Source organism: Natator depressus, chromosome 2, assembly GCF_965152275.1.
Source record: "Natator depressus isolate rNatDep1 chromosome 2, rNatDep2.hap1, whole genome shotgun sequence".
NCBI classification, from domain to species: Eukaryota; Metazoa; Chordata; order Testudines; family Cheloniidae; genus Natator; species Natator depressus.
In genome coordinates this window covers 209,378,740-209,397,229 of record NC_134235.1, presented here as the reverse complement: position 1 = coordinate 209,397,229, position 18,490 = coordinate 209,378,740, and the positions used below count along the sequence as shown (strand labels likewise).

The window sequence follows — 18,490 nt, the reverse complement described above, 5'->3', positions numbered from 1 at the left end:
AGATCTCTGATTGGCAAAAGTCCCAATCCATTTACTTATTTTGTGAGGTTTAAATATATATATTTTAGGGTTTGGCTCTGCTTCAGACTTTTCATTTTAAAAGAAAATAACAAATTTCTAGTTAATGGCGCTAGTCTAGCAGTCTGTGAGGAATGATTTATTTTTGGAGAGTTATTCAATTAAAAAAAAAGGAAAAAAGTTCACACTGCTCATTGTGTGTGTGTGTTATGATAAAGACTGGTATTGGATTCCTGAGAAGAAAAAAGTGAATCCTATTATAATTTCCACTTTTTAGATCGTTCCTATAGAAAACCCATCTGTAGTCTCTTGCAAGGATATGAAATCATGGTCTCTACAAGTCAGAGAGAGGATTTCTGTAGCACAGAATTGGTAAGTAAATCACATCCAATACAAGCTTAGACTTACCTCCCTTCTAGGTTGGTTACATATGCATGACAGTAAAGCTAAGTGCACTGTTAAGTGTTTTCAGGTTTAGGGCTTTACAGGAGCAGGTATGTAGTTCAGTTTACAAAAGGCCCAATCCAGCAAGGGGCTGAGTGATTTCAGTAGGACTTGAAGGCCCCACCACCTCTGAAAACCCTGTAGGATCAGACCTGTCTATAAATGATATTTCAGTAAACATAGTCAAGCTGTTGAACACATTTAGCCACTGTACTTGAAACATATTAGCTCCGTCCAAAAAGACGTGTTTGTTTGGGCGTCGTGTTTGGCAAAGCCCTGGTGATATGTTTGCAAAAACCAAAATGTTAAATTCCTGTTGGCATGGAAAATCTCTCTGTCAAATGAGACCTTGCTTACATCTAAATTTCAGTTTGGAACCCATGAAATATGAGGTTTAATAGTATTAGGTTTCTCTGCATTCACTCATATTAAAGCAATAAAGATGTTTGTTCTTATAAAACTGTAGTAACATATTAAAATATAAAAAGGGTTGGGGTGGGGGAAACAAGGGAAGTCAAATTCAAAACACAGAACCTACAGGGAAGTTTGGCAGATTAGTCCTTCATAATTTAAACCAAATCTGAATATTTAAGCATTGATCTCCAGCTTTTCTTCTGTGTTTTTTCACACCAATATTTTAATTACATTTAAAGATTTTTGATCTACTAACATTTTAAAATAATAATTCCATAAATGTGGATGACTTAATATAGAGTCTTTTTAAAGACCAATTATAGGAATTATTATTAAATTCCACGTTACCACTAGCATACAAAATGCTAACTTTAAGAAGAAATAATACTTTGTATTTATAGAGTTCAAAGAACTTTGCGTGCACTAATTAACCCTCCTATTTGCCTCACTTACGCTGCCTATACATAGCTAATTTTGTTTCATCTTGCATTCATTGACAAACATATACATAGTCCTACATAGTCTTTGGTCTCTCCATTTCTTTATTGATTTTAGGTCAGTATCACATAAACATTACCCTTCAAGACAAACTGTAATGTAAAGGCACGGTTCCCTCTCTGAGTGGATGAAAAAGGTGCTAAGTTCTCTAAGGCATAAAACCAAACAAACAATCTCCCTCAAAGATTTTTTTTTTTAAACTAGAAAACACACAGTAAGGGCCTGATTCCTGAAGTCCTTGAGAAGGCTAAATTAACTTCCTGCAGGATTAGGCCTTAACTGCAGCACAAATCCAAAATTTTTCTGAAACAAGAATATAGTCAATAAAATAACTGCATCAACATGTTACTTTAAACTTTGTTGTAGTAGCAAGACATTATTACTAATTATAGACCAGAGCTTGCAGTGCTCTTGGTTCCCACTAACTTCAGCGAGAGCAGCTTGAAGAATTTCAATTGGGGTTTTTTGAAGATTGATTTTCAAAGACATACGTTTCAGTGAGCTAAGGGCTAAGGACCCTTAGCTCATATTAACATATTTTAATGAGAAGCTGTGGTACTGCTGTTTTCTTTCAATGGAAAAGATTTTGTACAGTTCATCACTAAGAAATTGTCACACAGCAGGGGTAAGTCAGTGTAGCAATATTGAGTCCAATGGAGGTGTGACAATTTACATGCGCTGAGAATCTAGCCCAGAATAGTTGTTCTCAGTCACTTTGAGCTTTATATATTTTACCTAAAGAATTTTTTCTCTTGTCTTTTTCCTTCCTAATGAACAGTCTTTTTAAAAATAAAATTTAGGACAAGCTGATTATATTTCTTTATTTGAAATTTAAATTTAGTAGTATGCACTATATGTTAGCTGAGAAAGAAAAAAAACATATATATGTTTAATAAGCGTGTAAGGAATGATGTGCACATTCTCAGTCACTAGAGTCATGGGGCCAAACAGTTATGTAGACAGATAGGAGAAATGCTCAAAGCTTACAGAAGAATTAGGAATCAACACAAGGAGTTATTCAGACTGGATCAGGCATAAACATATCTAAATATCTGCTTAAGGGTTTTGCTGGGTCAGAGCCATAGATAATTATTTATCCACCTTAGCTATTTTGCCTGCACAAGATGGGCCCAATTGTTCCCCCTGATCTGTATGAAAAGGGGATTCCACCATGCATGAAACTCTCCTAGCCCACAGGGAAGCGGCAGGAGCAGTGACATCTGCCACCTCCTCAACAGTGTCCCCGCTCCCAACACCTTATGCAGAGAGCTCTGCGAGATCTGGTATCCACATTTGGGCAGGGCATGGGATTGGGAGCTTGTGAGGGTGGGGAATATGTGTCATTCCATACCAACACCCCAAAGAATGCATGAAAATGTAGTAGAGCCCCAAGCTATGTTATCTCCCGCATGGAGCCCCGCTGTGCTAGGGAATTGGAATCCCCTTTAAGGCCAGAGACAGCTGGTTGTACAGGATTCTCTGACAGCATCCGTTAGAGTCCCATCCTAGAAAGAAACATTAAGGGAACCTCGTGGAGTTTTCTTGCCTATAGGGATCCTTTCCAGAGTTGTTGTTTTGGATTGGTTTGGTTTTGGTTCCCTCTTGAAAGGCAGGACAAAAATCCCACCACTGTTTCTTCAACTTTCTTTAGGTTTTCATCTGTACAGTCAGATCACACGTCCAACAGATTTTAGTATTTATTTTCAGAAAGGCCAAAGAATAAAACTGTTGCTTTTTGGAAATTTAAGACAGAGACTAAAGCCCCAATTCACCAAAACATTTAAGCACATGCTTAATTCCAGGCATGTAAGTAGAGCTATCAAAGTCAGTGCAGCTGCTCACAGGAAGAAACCCTGGTCCCATTGAAGTCAATAGCTAAACTTCCATTTAATTCAAAGGGGCCAGGATTTCACTTGCAATGTGTGAAGTTAAGCATCTACTTAAATCTTTGTAGGATGAAGGCCTTCAGCAGTAAAAATATTAGATACAGTGGTGATGGATAAATTTCCAAGAGTATGTAACAGAGATGCTGTGTGGCAGTATTTATTAAAGCTCAGTTGCTAAAATTAAAAATAGCTATTGTAGATCAGAGAGAGTGGGGACAGTAAAAAGGAACATTGCACCTACACTGCAGCACAACCTGCGGTAATCGGTTTCAAATCTAATTTTTAATACTTTACTTGCCATAAATAATATTAGTGAACCAATTTTTTTTCCTCCACTCCAAGAAGCAGCTTTTAAAAAAAAAGTTTCTTTGGCTGTCCTTCGGCATTTCATAATCCACTGGATTTTATTGGTTTAGTAAAATGATGCTCTTCCATAGTAATTGAATTATTTGAATCATTCCTCTGAGACTTATTTCATCCTCTGTTGGGCCAACTATTTTGTTTCATCAGTTAAAGAGAAATGTAAACGGTAACGTAGGTTCAACGTACGAAAGAACTTTTCTTTCAACTGAGTAAATATTCTTAGCTTCTTGTTATTTTTCATATACTTAAGGGTCCCTTTTTTCCAATACTCTAAGGCTTATGTATAAGTAGTTATCAAGAAGATATCGAAGCTGGACCTGCTCCCTGTGAAATTGAAGTGCAAGTCGCACTGAAGTCAGTGGGACTTGCACCTCAGTGCATGTAGGATTGGATCATTACGTTTACTCGGTTGTTAAGAACTAAAACATTTAACTTCTGATTTTCAGAAGCTTCTGATTTTCTTGCACCTGCACGTAATTGCAGCCAGACTGGATAACACTCGCACCTTCAAATCAAGTTGTACAAGTGCTATAAAATGCACCCAAAATTATTTTCTGGCGCAAAGTCTGAGGCCCTTCCAAAACTCAGAGCAAAATCATGACCATTAAAGTCAATGAGGGTTTTGCTGTTGACTGTAATGAGGCCAACATTTTACCCTCAGGTCCTATTATTTGATCTGTAATGAGTATTATGTTAATGTCCTAGCTTTAAAATTAAGAGGACTTTGACCATTATGTCAGTGTACAATTTAGAAGCAATCTACATTCATAAGAGTAAAGGATAAACAGCACGGTAATTTACACAATTATTATAAAGTATGCATTATGAATTGTTTTTCACTCTACTGCATCACGCTGTGAATCTTAATATACTATTATGCAGCTGTCTATACAATACCAGGGACATTTTAGATAATTTTTTTTTAAAAAACAGCAACAAATGAGAAGTATCTATATGATTCACATCTTGGCTATGAAAGCAATATTTTTAAAGGGATATGATCAAGTCAAATTTGTCCCAAAATGTAGATTATGAAATATGTATTTATAAATTCTAAGTATATAAATGTTTCTATAAAATTAAAACAACCCAGTTTTTCTTTTGTGAAATAAACATGCCTCCGTAACATTTGTCAAAGGTGTCTAGTGCTAGCATGCAAGAATCAGAAAGTGACCAGAACTATAACCATAAGAGAGAATAATCAGTCTATTTTCCTTGCCTGACCTGAGTCATGTGTATAAAGTTAACACATAGGGTGAAATCTTGCCACTACTGAAGTCAATGAGAGTTTTGTTATTGACTTCAGGGAAGGGAGGATTTTACCCACAACATATAAAGAGACACATAAATTAGATTTTAAAAATTCATTCCGTTTGAATAATCAAAGATGTTGGTGCCCAATACTACAAACATGCACAACAATAACTTTATGGTTAGGAGCAGTACCACTGATTTCCGTAAATAAATAAAAACTTAGAGCAGTAGAACAAAGATGCAGGCATGTGGAAAAGTATTCCCGCAAAAAAAACCCTCAATAAGTTGATGACTCGTTGATGAATTCTTAGCTTTCCTCACTCTAACAAACTAAGGCTTATTGTTAATGCGCCACATCTGGACATGGAAAACTTCTTGTACAGGACATCTTACCAAAGGCGAAAAAACTATACAGGAAATACTCACACTCTACGTGAAACCAGTGATACTCAAGTGTGACCATTGTGGACTTCATGTCTGGCCACCATGACTTTTGAGCCACAGCAAAAATTTGTTTGAGACCCACTGCTAAGTTTATAAGAGATAATATGGAAAAATGCTCCATGACTATTAAAGGGCAGTATAAAATGCATGATTATTAAAGGCCAGTATAAAAGTGAATGTGATCACCTTGCCTTGAATTTCAAGATGAAGGGCCTGATCCCACTCCCATTGATTTCAAAGGGGCAGAATCAAGTGCATGAAGACCAATGCATTATAAAAACGTAAAGCATGAAGATTCCAAAATGGCTAACTGAATTCAGATGAATGAGGGCACTTAAAACACTCTGGAGATTACAAACTAGTTGCTATTTTATGTCTAATAAGAACAAAAAGAAAAAATCCCAAGGCATATGTTCGCTTCTCAGGTGCTATCGTAAGAACTATGAACATTAGAATTACTCTCTAAATAGGATCTGTTAGTTTGCATCTTATTCTCTAGTGCTAAAAACCATAACATTAAATACAATTTTAGGTGATTTCAAACTATTAGGTGATACCTAAATTGATATCCACTCTGATGCTATTGATGGAATTTGTGTTTCAGTTATGCAACTGGCACTCTTTCCCTCCCCCCCCTTCCAATAAATTTAAAATTCTAAAAATTATGTATTGTCGTGATTTTTAAATGGAATTTTCAATGGTTTGGTTTTTGTAAAATTTCCAGTTCTTTATATATTTTCACACTTCCTGTATCTCTTTGTGCGTACGTGTATCTCTCTCTGCCTCTACGATGGATCCTAATATTGCACTCATGTAGACAAAATTTTCAGTGACTTTACTTGGAAGACTGGGTACTGGCTAATATAAAGTAAGACAAAATTACACAGTTCCGTTGGTGTATTATAGAAAAACTGGGCCTGATCCAGCAATGCATTTAAGTATGTTCTTAACTCAAAAAGTTAAGCACATGCTTAAATGTTTTTCCGGGTTGAGGCCTTGATATCTTTGTTTGTTTTTTTAATAGGGAGGGCATAAATGTTTGTAGCTACAAATTAATCTCATTACATCCAAACAGATAGCAATTCAAATTAGACGGTATGACTGTATGCTATTTTCCATCCATAGTTAATGCAAAGAGATGTGCTAAAATATATTAAACCTGTCATTTTGCTAAGAGCAAGGAATTTTAGATTGTATGAATTAAATAAAATATAATTTAGTATCTATGAAAGATACAGTTCTGTTTTGTTAATTATACTTGCTGTGAGCAAAGTGAACATATTACTGTAAATTTTGTCCAATAAAACAATCCACTAAGTAATGCAGTATGCAACACTAGTCTCTGATAAGGAATCATCTGTATTGTATTTCTCTTTAAAATAGCATGATCATTCAATTTGACTTCAACACATTTGGTAATACCTCTCTGATTTGTATAACCTACATATTTTGACATTTTCCCTTCATGATAAGTGATGTTTTGATATTACATCCCAAACATAATTAGCAAATTAACTTTTTCCAGAGAAAGTTTTCAGCCAATAGCATGTATTTCTCTTGCTTCCGTTACAACCCCGCTGAAAAGTATGGACACATTGATGAATCAGTTACACAATCCTTTTGATTATGCGGGTGCAGCTCATTTTTCTTACGGAAATGTTTTGGAGAGCAATCAGAAGTCATTGAAACCAATGACTTCACACTATTTACAGTCATTTATCAAAATGACTTGCTTTGAAGTGATCACTTTAGACAGTACATTTATAGTATTTCGGTTTTTAAAACAGTTTCTTCGAAGGCACATCATAGAAAAAGACTACATTTGTATGATGGCATTTTATGTTCATTTTAAAAAATATAAATGGACCTACGTACATCAACCTCTCTGTATATCTTGGCACTCTATACAGCATCTTTGTGTGTCAGATGTAAAAATATCTTTCATACTTAATAGTATTTTTAAATGGCATGGGGCTTCAGTACACAGTAGCATATCTTCATATATTCAATTGTAATATATATTCATCTAGCCTAATAGGTATCCCAATCCATGTAGATTGTTGCATATTTAATAGTTATACTGTAAAGTTCTCCCCCTAATAGTAGGAGCTTTTCAGATTTTTCCCATTGAAATTTAGACTTCCTAAAATACTCAGAAAGTTAATTGCTTTCACATGAAATCCAGATTACACTTTGTGTTTCCAAGGTGCATCTGGGCTCATGTCTTTCCTAAAATCATGGATTTTTAAGAAAAATTTAGACACAAATAAACTGACTTAGACAACCACTATAATAGTTTTGCATTTGTTACTTGTTTTATATCCTCTGTAAACACCACCTGTTATTTTACAATGGTGAAATTAAATGGCTTCAGAAGTCACAGGCAATTTATGAGAGGGAAAAAAATCCAAATTATACCTCATGAAAGAACTCATACCATATAAAGCAACAACTCATTTTAGGGATGTATTTCTTATTCATTTTTTATCTACCTCGCATTAGCACTCAAATATCTTGGCTGTTACTGCATTTTAAAAGAGCTAAATTTGTTTGCAGCATACATCATAATGCTGTGGCATCTTATTTTTATTACCGTTGTTGACATCAGAAATGTTTATTTGAAAGAAATGAACTCACAATGTTTAAAGGTCTGTGTGTATATCCCCTCATGCTGGTTTACGGTCCCACATTTGGGCCCAAGCAGGTTGGCCTGCTGCATTCAGGAAGAGATGACTAAGAGGCATTTCCCACTCATCATATAATTCACAAATCTTTTATACAGAGTTGACAGTTTCTCCATGTTTATGCAGCAGTTTATTGAACGTTATCTTCAGAAGTTATTTCCCAGCCAGCTCAGGCCCCAGTGTGGGATCCAAAATCAGTCAGTCATTCTACCTAAATAATTTCTAAGGCACATTTCACCTTGGTTTCTAAGCAAACAACAAAATTATGACAAAGTATACCCCCCCCAAAAAAGTATAAAATAGCATTAGTCTTTTTCTCCCCCATTGTCATCATGGTAAAGATAAACATGAAAAAATGTGTGTCTTCGCTGGGAAATTTTCATGACAATTTTATGAGAGCGAATAAATACAGCATTTTTTGGAAATAAAAATAATGCATGTAGCTTTAATTGACGTTGTGTTGGTTTCTTTAGAATAGACAACTGTCAAAACTCAACTTTATGAGATAACATTTCTGATGTCAACAGTTTATATCAATGAAAGCCAGATACCGCAAAACTGGGGTGGCCCCAAGGCTAATTTAGTTCAAAAACCGGGGACATGTTCAGAACATAGGCATAGCCCCAACATATGCTGTGGTCTTAAATGGTAACTAGAGGCATGGAAGTATCTCTCTAAATATGCACTAGTGCTTAATTAGTTAGTTTCTGATACTGCTGATGCTATACCTGAACAGCCTCTTTGTTTACTTATTAGTTATTTACTCTAAATTTATAATTAATTGTAAACATTTAGTAAAGAAGTTTAAAAGTGGGGAAGGGGGCTAAAAGTTCTCTAAATGATCCATATTAAATAAGAAGTCAGTTATGGCATATGGCAATTTGATTCGGGAAACAAAAAGAATGATCCATCCCATACATTCCTTGTGAAATATAGTAAAACAAACTGCCATTGCCGCCGGTAACCGCAGAAATACACTGATTGACCTAAAAATGAGATCTGCTGCCATACATTACACGGATCTCAAATATTCAGCACAGAAGTTCAGATTAAAACAAAATAATGGGACGGTAAAATATGTGGTCTGAAAACAATATTCTTCTAAAATAATAAAAATATTCTGACTATTGCATCGTTGTCTAAGGAGACTTGTTAGATCAAGCCATTCAGAATACATGAACATAGTTGATATTTTGGGGAGGGGGCGGGGGTTGTATACCATACTATGATTTTGGGGCTGTATTCAGACATTGTCTTAGAAAGTTAACTCCAGACTAAGTTGTTATATCATCATGATCATGATTAAGGGCTCAGTTCAATGCTCATTAAAGTCAATGGAAGGATTCCATTGACTTCAACAGAGTCCCACCTAATGCCCATGGATTTGTGTGTTTGCATTGCAAAATGCAGAAAGCAACATCAACATTCCCTAGTATTGTGAAGCACAGTTGTGCTTTCTTCTAATTTTCTACATTTGTAAATGATTGACAAATTTACTGATCCAATCGACAGCCCAGCATAAAATTACTTCCCTTCAGAAACCTCAGGTTAAAAAAATCTAAAATTCTTCAGACCTCACATGAGCAATGATGTAAGTTTGCTTAAAAAACACAGTGAAGGTATAATTGCAAATAAAACTGCAAGTGTCTGTGAATGACAGATTTTTATACTTCCAAGAACTTTTTTCAGCCTATATACTAACAGTAATTAAAATCCTACAAACCTATCCTGATTTATTGTAAAACTTCCCTAATGTAACTGACATGGAGAACTGCAAAGAAGAAAATATAATGTAACTGCAAAAAGCAGTTTAAAATGAGCAAACTTTCTGTAGCTTTTAAAAACCTGATTAATGACATTTCAAGTGAATCAAGGTCGTGGTTCCAATTGTGAACTTTAGTAAATATCTGGAAAATCCTTTCATTTTCTCTTCACTAGTAGAAAACAGCTTTGTTGGTATGTCTGCTCTTGCATTTTCAATATTTTGAATGTACAATAAAAATGCCATCAATTGCAACTACTGTATTGCCCCTTGATCATTGTCTTTTGTTAGTATGGGATTTTTTGACAGTTTCTTTCCCCACTTTGAAAACCCAATCTGTTCAGTTGTGGCATATAAAACTCAAAGTATTATAAAGCTTCATCTTTCTGTATAGGCTGCAAATATGCATATCCCAAGTCACCTTCTTAAAAAAAACCAAAAACAGTGTATCAAAAGTCCAGCAAAGTCTTCCTCAAAGCCCAAGCACATGAAATGAAATACTAAGCGTTGTAAAAATAGGATTTACTGCATGGTGATTTATAAATTCCAATTCATGCCCCATAATGAATTATACTCTTATGTTATACACACGCTCTATACAGACACGCACCCTAGAATGCAACACATACTTAGCATTCATGAGAAAAGTTCCAGTTCTAAGAAAAAGTTTCCAACGATTGTGCAAGCGTTCAGAAATATGTTTCACTGGCTCAAAGGGGGAATGGGGGTGGGAAAGAGCTATCTTGTGAATCCTGAAACAGAGGGGAAGGAGGGAGGAACCGCAATACCAGATGCTAAATACTAATCAAACCTACAAAACATTTCCCCTCCTGAGCGCAGGCAACTCCTCAGAATTGATTTCACGGTCTATCACGTGCTCGCTCTTTTCCATGCTCCCGATAAACTGGCTTTATGATGGAGACAGCGAGCAGCGCGGCTTTAGTGACTCTCTGAAGCCTGCTGTCCTCAGAGAAAGGCTTGGGATAAAGAGGGCCTTAAGGCCGGGAAGTGCAGTCCCTCCATCAAGCCCATGGTTTCTCTCTAGACCCCCCTCTCTCTAGGAGAATCCCCCCCACAAGCGCCCCCCCCCCCCCCCGCAAGGATAGCAAAGCAGGAGCCTTTACCTGAGCTGTCGCTTTTCCTTTTGCCGGACCTCTTCTCTGTTTCCACTGGGGACAGCGCCTGCCTGCCATAGTCCCCGGGAGCACATGCAGCCCCCGTCGGGGTATTCGTGCCCAGGCTGGAGGAGTTTGAACACAGGACTGGGGGGCTGCTGCCCAGCTCCGGGGGACCTCCTGAGTCGGGCTGCAGGCAGAGGCTGTGCCTGGCAGCGGCGGGGGGAGAAGACATCTGAGGAATGTGCCAGTTCGTCTGCAAAGCCTGGTGGTGCTGCTGCGGCTGGTGGTGGTGGTGGTGGTGGTGGTGATGGTGGTGCCCTCTGTGATGCTGGCTGGCAAACATGCCCTCTTCATTGGGGTATCCCGCTATGATGCACGAGGAGGAAGAAGTAGACAGCTCGGGGTAGGACATGTGGTCAGATCTTCCATGCAGGGCGAGAGAAGACTGGGAGAACGGGTGCAAGCCCTGCGCGGTGGCATGAGGGCTGCGCAGGCAGCCAAAGAGTGTGTGATCCATGGCATGCAAGTCTCAGGTTCCAGGCAGGAGAGTTTAGGAAGGATCCAACTCCACCACCCTTTGTCAACTTGCACTGTAAACAGATAGGGCTTGGTTGGGGATTTTTTTTTTTTTTTTCCAAAACGGCAACGACACACTTCTCAGCAGCAGAGCTCAGATAATCCAGGTCTTTAGCCCTAGTGGCCAGTCTCCGTTGCATTAAACACACACACATACACACACACACACACACTCTCGACCTCGACGAGCTTTCTCAGAGCTACTCAGATGTCAAGAAGTGGGAGAGGTTAAAGCCAATAGAAGGTGGTCCCAGAGAACTGCTTGAAGGGGGAAACGGCTCGGAGAGGTTATAAATACAGTAGTGTGTAATGTGAGCTGGGGGCTGGCTTAGCAACACAGCGACTGACCACATGCAAAAACTCCCTCCAAAACTCCGGCACAGTCAGCGAGCCGAGCCCTTTGCATCAACACACTGCAGCCCCGAAGGGCAGCTCATCCCCGTCTGGCACCGGCGGGAGACGATTTTCCCCGGGGGGCCCTGGTGCGGGCAGCACGTGACCAGCTGCAGCTCCGGAGAAGTAACAGTGACACTTCATTGCACCGCACAGTCCCCGTCCCCACTGTTTTCTACTTACCTCTGCGAGCCCGCGGCCCACTTTCAAACAGGCAGGGGGGCGCAGGCTGAGGTAGGCTGCACGCAAGTCTGGCGCTCCAACGCTTGCTCACTCCCTCCTCCCCGTCAATTGCCCTTCGCAGCCAGATTTGGCCCCCCTCTGATCCTGCTCACGGACAGCCGCTCTCTTTAGGGTTTCCCGACAAGCCGTGGTGTTTATGGGGAAGGGCAGGTGGAGTTCAGGACCTGCAGGGGATTGTCCTTCTCCAGAATAAAGGGGCCCCTTTCCCCAGGGGGAAGCGGGTGCGTGGGGGGGGGGGGGGGGAAGAGGGGCAGGGCAAGGGGTGAAGGAGGAGGCAGCTTCTAATCCAAACCTCCAGGCATCCTCACCTGCAGTCCCAGGTGTATTGTCAACAAACGTCCCCCTCGACTTCCTTTGGCCGTTCCTCTGTAAACAGGAATGTTTCCCTAAAGCGATCAGAAATAATCTTGTCTCGGTGATAGAGCAATGATCAGTCCCACACAAGGAACTAAGCGCAGATGGGAATGGCAGCCAGGTTATCATTGATACATTGAAACTGCTGCAAATAACCACACTGGCTCCTGCCACTTCGATTCCCTCTGATTAACAAATTACAGCAACAGACGTGTCACTCATTTGTTCCGCTCACATGGCGCGTCTTCCGCTGCAAAGATTATGTCTTAAAATATTAACTGTACTAAGCACAGATACTTCTTTCTGCACTTGCGCTTGGGTGCAACTAGATCTGAAATGTTAGGGCGTTTGTTTTAAAATGAAATGACCGGCGGTTAATGAGCTGCAGAAACAGGTCAATGAAAGACAACAGTTCCCTGCTTTCTGCTCTTTCAAAACAGGATCTCAAACCGCTTTCGAGTCTCTGCATCTGGAAGTTTGTTTTGTTTCACTTGGTTGTTGTTTTCATTGTCTCAGGTGTCTGGAAAATTTTAAATATGCTTTTGAAATGGTTCATGGAATTAATGGTGACAGCGAACATGACAGTCAGTTGGTTTAAATTAAAGTGTTATTGATCAACAATCAAGTGATGATCAGTACCATAAATATTTTCCCTTTCTTAAACCCTCGTTCTTTCCCCCCTGAATTCCGAGACCATTTGGTTCCTGCAATTTAAGTCTAAATTCTTAGGTCCACGTGTGAAAGATAAAATGAACGTCAATTGCGATTGGAAAAAATCAGGAATTGAATGAGATTTGCAAGACCTAGTTTCTTAAACGGAAATTGAGCTCTATTTTGTGGGAAATTAGTTTTGCAGACTTTCTTTAAAAAAAAAAAATCTAAAACTTTTGTTCAGCAGCTGCTCCACTTTTCCCTGCAGTTTCAGAGTGAGCTGGAACCTGCAGCAGTCTTTAAACGGTAAGATTTCTTCCCCCTCCCCCTTTTCTTAAATCTAATGTTTTAAAAAATTGTTCTTAAGTAAGTTTTTCTCTGTAACGATGCTGTTTTAAACTTGTGGTGTCCAGAACGTGAGCGTTGCTGCGGCTGTGACTGTTCAAAACTTGATATTTCTTCAGGAAAAAAAAAAAAAAGGAAATCTACAGTTACCACACTGATGAAACATTTTGTGCTCTTCATTGTGCTTATCGTTTCAATGTGTGCTCTAATATTAAAGGAAGACTACAAAGAAAATGCAATGGCTACGCTATTATTTGTTTTGTTAGCTCCCAGTGCTGTGAAAACAGACGTGTTGTCCATAAGGAATATCCTCAGATAGACTCATTAAACAATAACTGAGACCTTTACAAAGTATTGTGCTTTGGGTTTTAGATTGTTTTGCGAGGTAAATCCAAGTTACGCTAGAATCGTCACTCTATTGATAAAAACAAAAACTGCAGTTTTTGTTTTTTTACATTAAAATGGTCTCTCCTGGAATAAACAGCTGAGGATAGATGAGTTTTGTTTCAGGTAACTTGTAAACGACCAAACACAGTTCCTTTCATCTCTAATAGGTGCAACTTCCCTTTACGTGCCCAGTGATTGGGCTGAGTTCTCTTCCACAGTGTCAGATGTTAACAACATGTCCTGAAGTTTCTTACCAACCTGTTCCTGTCAATCAGTCTCTGGAAATGTGGAACGAGGAGTCTTGAAGGGGGAAAAATAGAAATGCAGAGAGGGAGACCGACACAGTTTGAGCCATAAAATATCTAAGCAGTTGAAAAGGGGTTAGAAAAATTATTGTTCCAGATCAAATGCAATATGAAAAATGGGTTTTTAATTCTAGACGTTGGAGGGACACTGGTGCAATTTCTCTACAATAAAAAGCAAATAAGTGAAGCACAATGAGAGGAAGTGGGGGGAAAAAGGAAGATTAAATTTCCAAAAGAAACAGAAGTCAGAGCCAAATAGCATTTCTGGGGGGTAAAAGAAGAGGAGGCTCCAAAAGGCAAAAAGAAGAAAGGGAATAATTGAAAACTCTTTAGTTGTCATACAATTACTCATGCTTTATTTCAGAATCAATTATGATTATTGGTGACTAAATTTTAGTTGGTTCTACCTCTCCTAATAAATACATAAGTTCTAAAACAAAGCATTGTAATTTTTTCAGTTCTTAATGGAAGCAAACAAGAATGTGCTTGCTCCATATGAAAATATAAAATATTTTCAAGGCCATTATGCTTCACTTTTAAACAATGAAAGCAAACACAAATATATGTAACCAACTTTTAAAACAAATTAGTCATTTACAACATTTACTGAAATTTACCAGAAGTAAGGCATTCCCAAATTTGATAAATAATGTATAGATTGTGCGAGTGACTATGTAATCAATCTCCCAGCTTCAGTTAATTAAGAAAAAATAGTTTTAAATCAAGATCATTCTAATACAAAACTACTGGATTTCTACATTATTGGTTGGATTAATGTTTTCTATAATACCTTGTTATTATTGATGATGATTAAACATATACAGCACAATAAAAAGCCATTTCACTTTTATCGCTACATATCTGAGAAAATCATGAGTTAAGTCAGTGCCACCAAATTTGCCCAAAGCTTCTAATGCCAAGGGAAACCAATAGACTGTTTTAGATATATGAAAATTGCAAACCATCTAGCTCATAAAACAGTGGGACCCAACACTGTTTTAGATGTCATTTATGCTCTTCTAAGTAGGTTAATGCTTGCATCTGGTTTTTTAATTGTAGTTTGATTTATTGTAAAAAATAAAATAGAGAAATTATATGAAAAATGAGTAAATGTAAAATTTCTTTTGCACCAACTTCTGAGGCAGTTCAGTCTCTCATATCAAAGGTTATATCCATTATCTCCCTGTATATTTAGGCTACACTCCTAACTTTTTTAATGATGATAGCTCTGCTGTTAATTGGGAAAGTTTCACATTTGTGCGGGGCTGCAGACTATTCATACATCTGTATTACAGTAAAATTAGATAAATGGAAACATTATAGGGCCAGATCCTCACTTGGTGTAACTTGTCCTGGCTTCATTAAAGTCAATGGAGCTATGACAATTTTCACTGGCTGAGATCAATGTCTAAATATAAAGCTTAACAATAAACGTAAAGCTTAACAATTATTTGTTTGTTTTTAGGAATAGGTTTCATTGTACCCAAGGGTTATCAAAGTGAAATGACTTTTTATTGTGCTGTATATTTTTAATTATCATCAATGTATTTTGTCACAGCAACTTGGTCAAGGCAGGCACCATTATTTTAACATTACAGCTAACACAGATTCACAACAGATGTTTATTTTCGGGGGCGGGGTTTCTGCCTAATTCCCCCAGAAGCAACATTTATTTGCTTATATTGATCCCTGTCGTGCAACAAAGAGCAACAGATATGACTGATAAAGTAATATTGCCATTGATTAATAAATAAAGATGCTGTGTTGCCTATAACTGAATCTTTGCCCATAAAATGAATAGATAGTTGACTTGAGAACCAGTGAATCCCTGTGTAGAGTTAAAAGGGGATAAAGATCGCATTTAGCATTCATAAATCTAGAATATGCTTTGAAATTTTCATTGTACCTAATTGTAAAGGCAATTTTTGGGTAAGAAAATGCCATCTCCATAAACCATAGCACACAACCTGAACATTGTATTTTTGGGAAGTATTAGTGGGATGTATTACCATTAATATTTGCATGTGTCATAGTATAACGCTTGTCAGACATAATTTTTTTGGGGAAAAGCAAATAAACGCTCCCTACAAAATATCTATAGAACTATGGAGAATGGATCTGTAGTTACTGCTTCATCTCCCGGATAAACTTGAATTTTGTTCTAATTTTCATGATCTCCAAGCATTTAAAATTTTTTATGACAGCACTTGGTATTTTTCATAAAAGCTGTGCTAAACTGCAAGGCCCTCACTGAAAGTGATTTACAAGTTTGTATTAAATCATTAAAGTTTATTACCAGTACAATCCATTCAGTAAAGCAAAATGTCTTATTTTTTAATTTAAAATAAATTTCCTATTTTTTTTTTCAAATGTTCATGATATATGACGCTTCACATCTTCACTTTGAAGTTTGTCATTTCTTTGGAGTTTAAATCATCGCCTTTTATCACACATAGGATGCTCAAAAACCTCAAAACTAGTTTTTTTTTTAAAACAGGGATGGGGAGTTTTTGGTTGGTGGTTTTTGCTTTTTAAGTGAATAATTTATTGGTGCCAAGCATTATTGTTTTGTACAATATCCTCTTATTTCCAGATCTATACATTATATTGCAATTTACTGCTTGATTTTTCTCTTTAGCATCATCTCAGGTCTGTAAATTTTGAACTGAGAAATGGCTATCAAAATATCTATTGCGTATTTTTGTTTGTATAATACTATACACACCTGGTTAATATTCAGACATATATTCAATATGCATGTATAGGCAAGTGAATGATTCATTAAAATAATATTTATTTGATAACTGCGTATTTTGACACAGTATATACACATTTAATGCTTTTGCTGAAACTATATTACCAAGGAACTCAAAGTACGTAATTTTGCATATTATGCAGGTTTTTTATTTGTCTGCTTGGGTGTTGGATTTCAGTTTTTATAGCTTTTGAAAAAGACATTTTACTGGAGCCCTCATTTTAAAAAAAATTATTGAATCATGGTGGCTAACAATGTATTTTGAACACATTGTATGTGAAACAGTACTTATGTTTTAATTGCATTGTGCAATTAGTGTATATTTTGTATCATGAGAAATTATCAACAAAAATCTAAATTGCAGATGGCTGTTATGATAAATATTTGTATGTCAAATATTTTGACAGAAGATTTATATCTCTTTAATGGATAAAATATGCAGTTTACCCAAGTTACATATATAAGTTTAACTACAGAGGAACATTATCAGTACCTAAAATTTTTTTGGTGCTGTTGTTCAGGTGATTTTTCCAGGGGTTGTGGGACCAAGGACAGGGGGCATATTTCATAATTTGCTTCTCTCAGTTAAGGGAATTTAGCAGGGCAATGTGTGAATGACCTTATGCCACTAATCTCATCCATCGTTTACAGGCTAAAGACAAGTACTATAGCCCCTGCTTTGCGTCTTCCTGCCCATTCACACTGTTAATTGCAGGAGTTGGAGAAACGAGAAATATGGACTAAGAATAAATAAGTAAAATACCTAAATGTTACCAGCTATTGGTTAGATTGTGAACTCTTCAAATACAATTATCACTAGCTCCACAGGACTATTTTATTATTTGTATCACTGTAGCATCTAAGAGCCCCAGTCGTGGACCAGTACCCCACTGTGCTGGGTGCTGTACAAGCACAGGACAAAGATTGAGTTTGCTCATAAGAGCTTAGGCTCTGATCCTGCAATCTGCTCTGCATGGGCAGATCCCTGTAGCCCCAGTTATGTCTATTGGACTTTTTACTAAGTGGCGTCAATTGTGGGATTGGAACCAAAGCTAATAATCCCTAGAGGGAATAAAGTCCTAACAAGGGTATGTGTTTTTTTTTTTTTACACATACCTGCTTTATCTATTCCAAATACAAATGTCTCTAGGTTAACAGCAGACACTGGATGGGGGAAACACAGTATGAAGGAATAGTTTGTTTAAACATATAGTATATACGTTAACTTTTGAAGAAGATGCAGCCTATGCTCAAGTGCATGCAAGATTCTTATTGTCTTGAGCACTAACTGCTCATCTCATTAACTAGGGAGCCAGTAGCATGAGCCTAATTACATTATATTTTTTGAATGTTATTTTTAGATGCTTTAGTGGTGGTTTGCTAAGCTAAAAAGGTAGAGCTGGATGCCATTTCCCTAAGAAATGCATGGCAGAACTTTCTTCTGTTTCTAGGACATCTAGTATGAGGTGTGCAAAAAGAGCTCAATCTGCAAATGCCAGAATACTAAATCATCTCTGCATTTTGGAGGTTCTGATTCAGCAAAGTTCTTTAAGCACATGAGGTGTCCCATTAGAACCAAAGAGACTACTGCTGTAC

General features: G+C 37.5%; 1 protein-coding gene across 1 annotated transcript in view; it reads right to left on the bottom strand.

Moving 5' to 3' along the window:
• Positions 1–12,465, bottom strand: part of MEOX2 (mesenchyme homeobox 2) — a 70,869-nt gene extending 58,404 nt beyond the window's left edge. The window contains exons 1-2 of the mRNA XM_074943353.1: positions 12,406–12,465; positions 10,892–11,475 (exon numbers count right to left, since the gene is read on the bottom strand). Of these exons, the coding sequence (XP_074799454.1) occupies positions 10,892–11,402 (511 nt within the window). The 5' untranslated portion in view covers positions 11,403–11,475; positions 12,406–12,465. The remainder of the gene's footprint in view (positions 1–10,891; positions 11,476–12,405) is intronic.
• Positions 12,466–18,490: the final 6,025 nt, after the last annotated feature.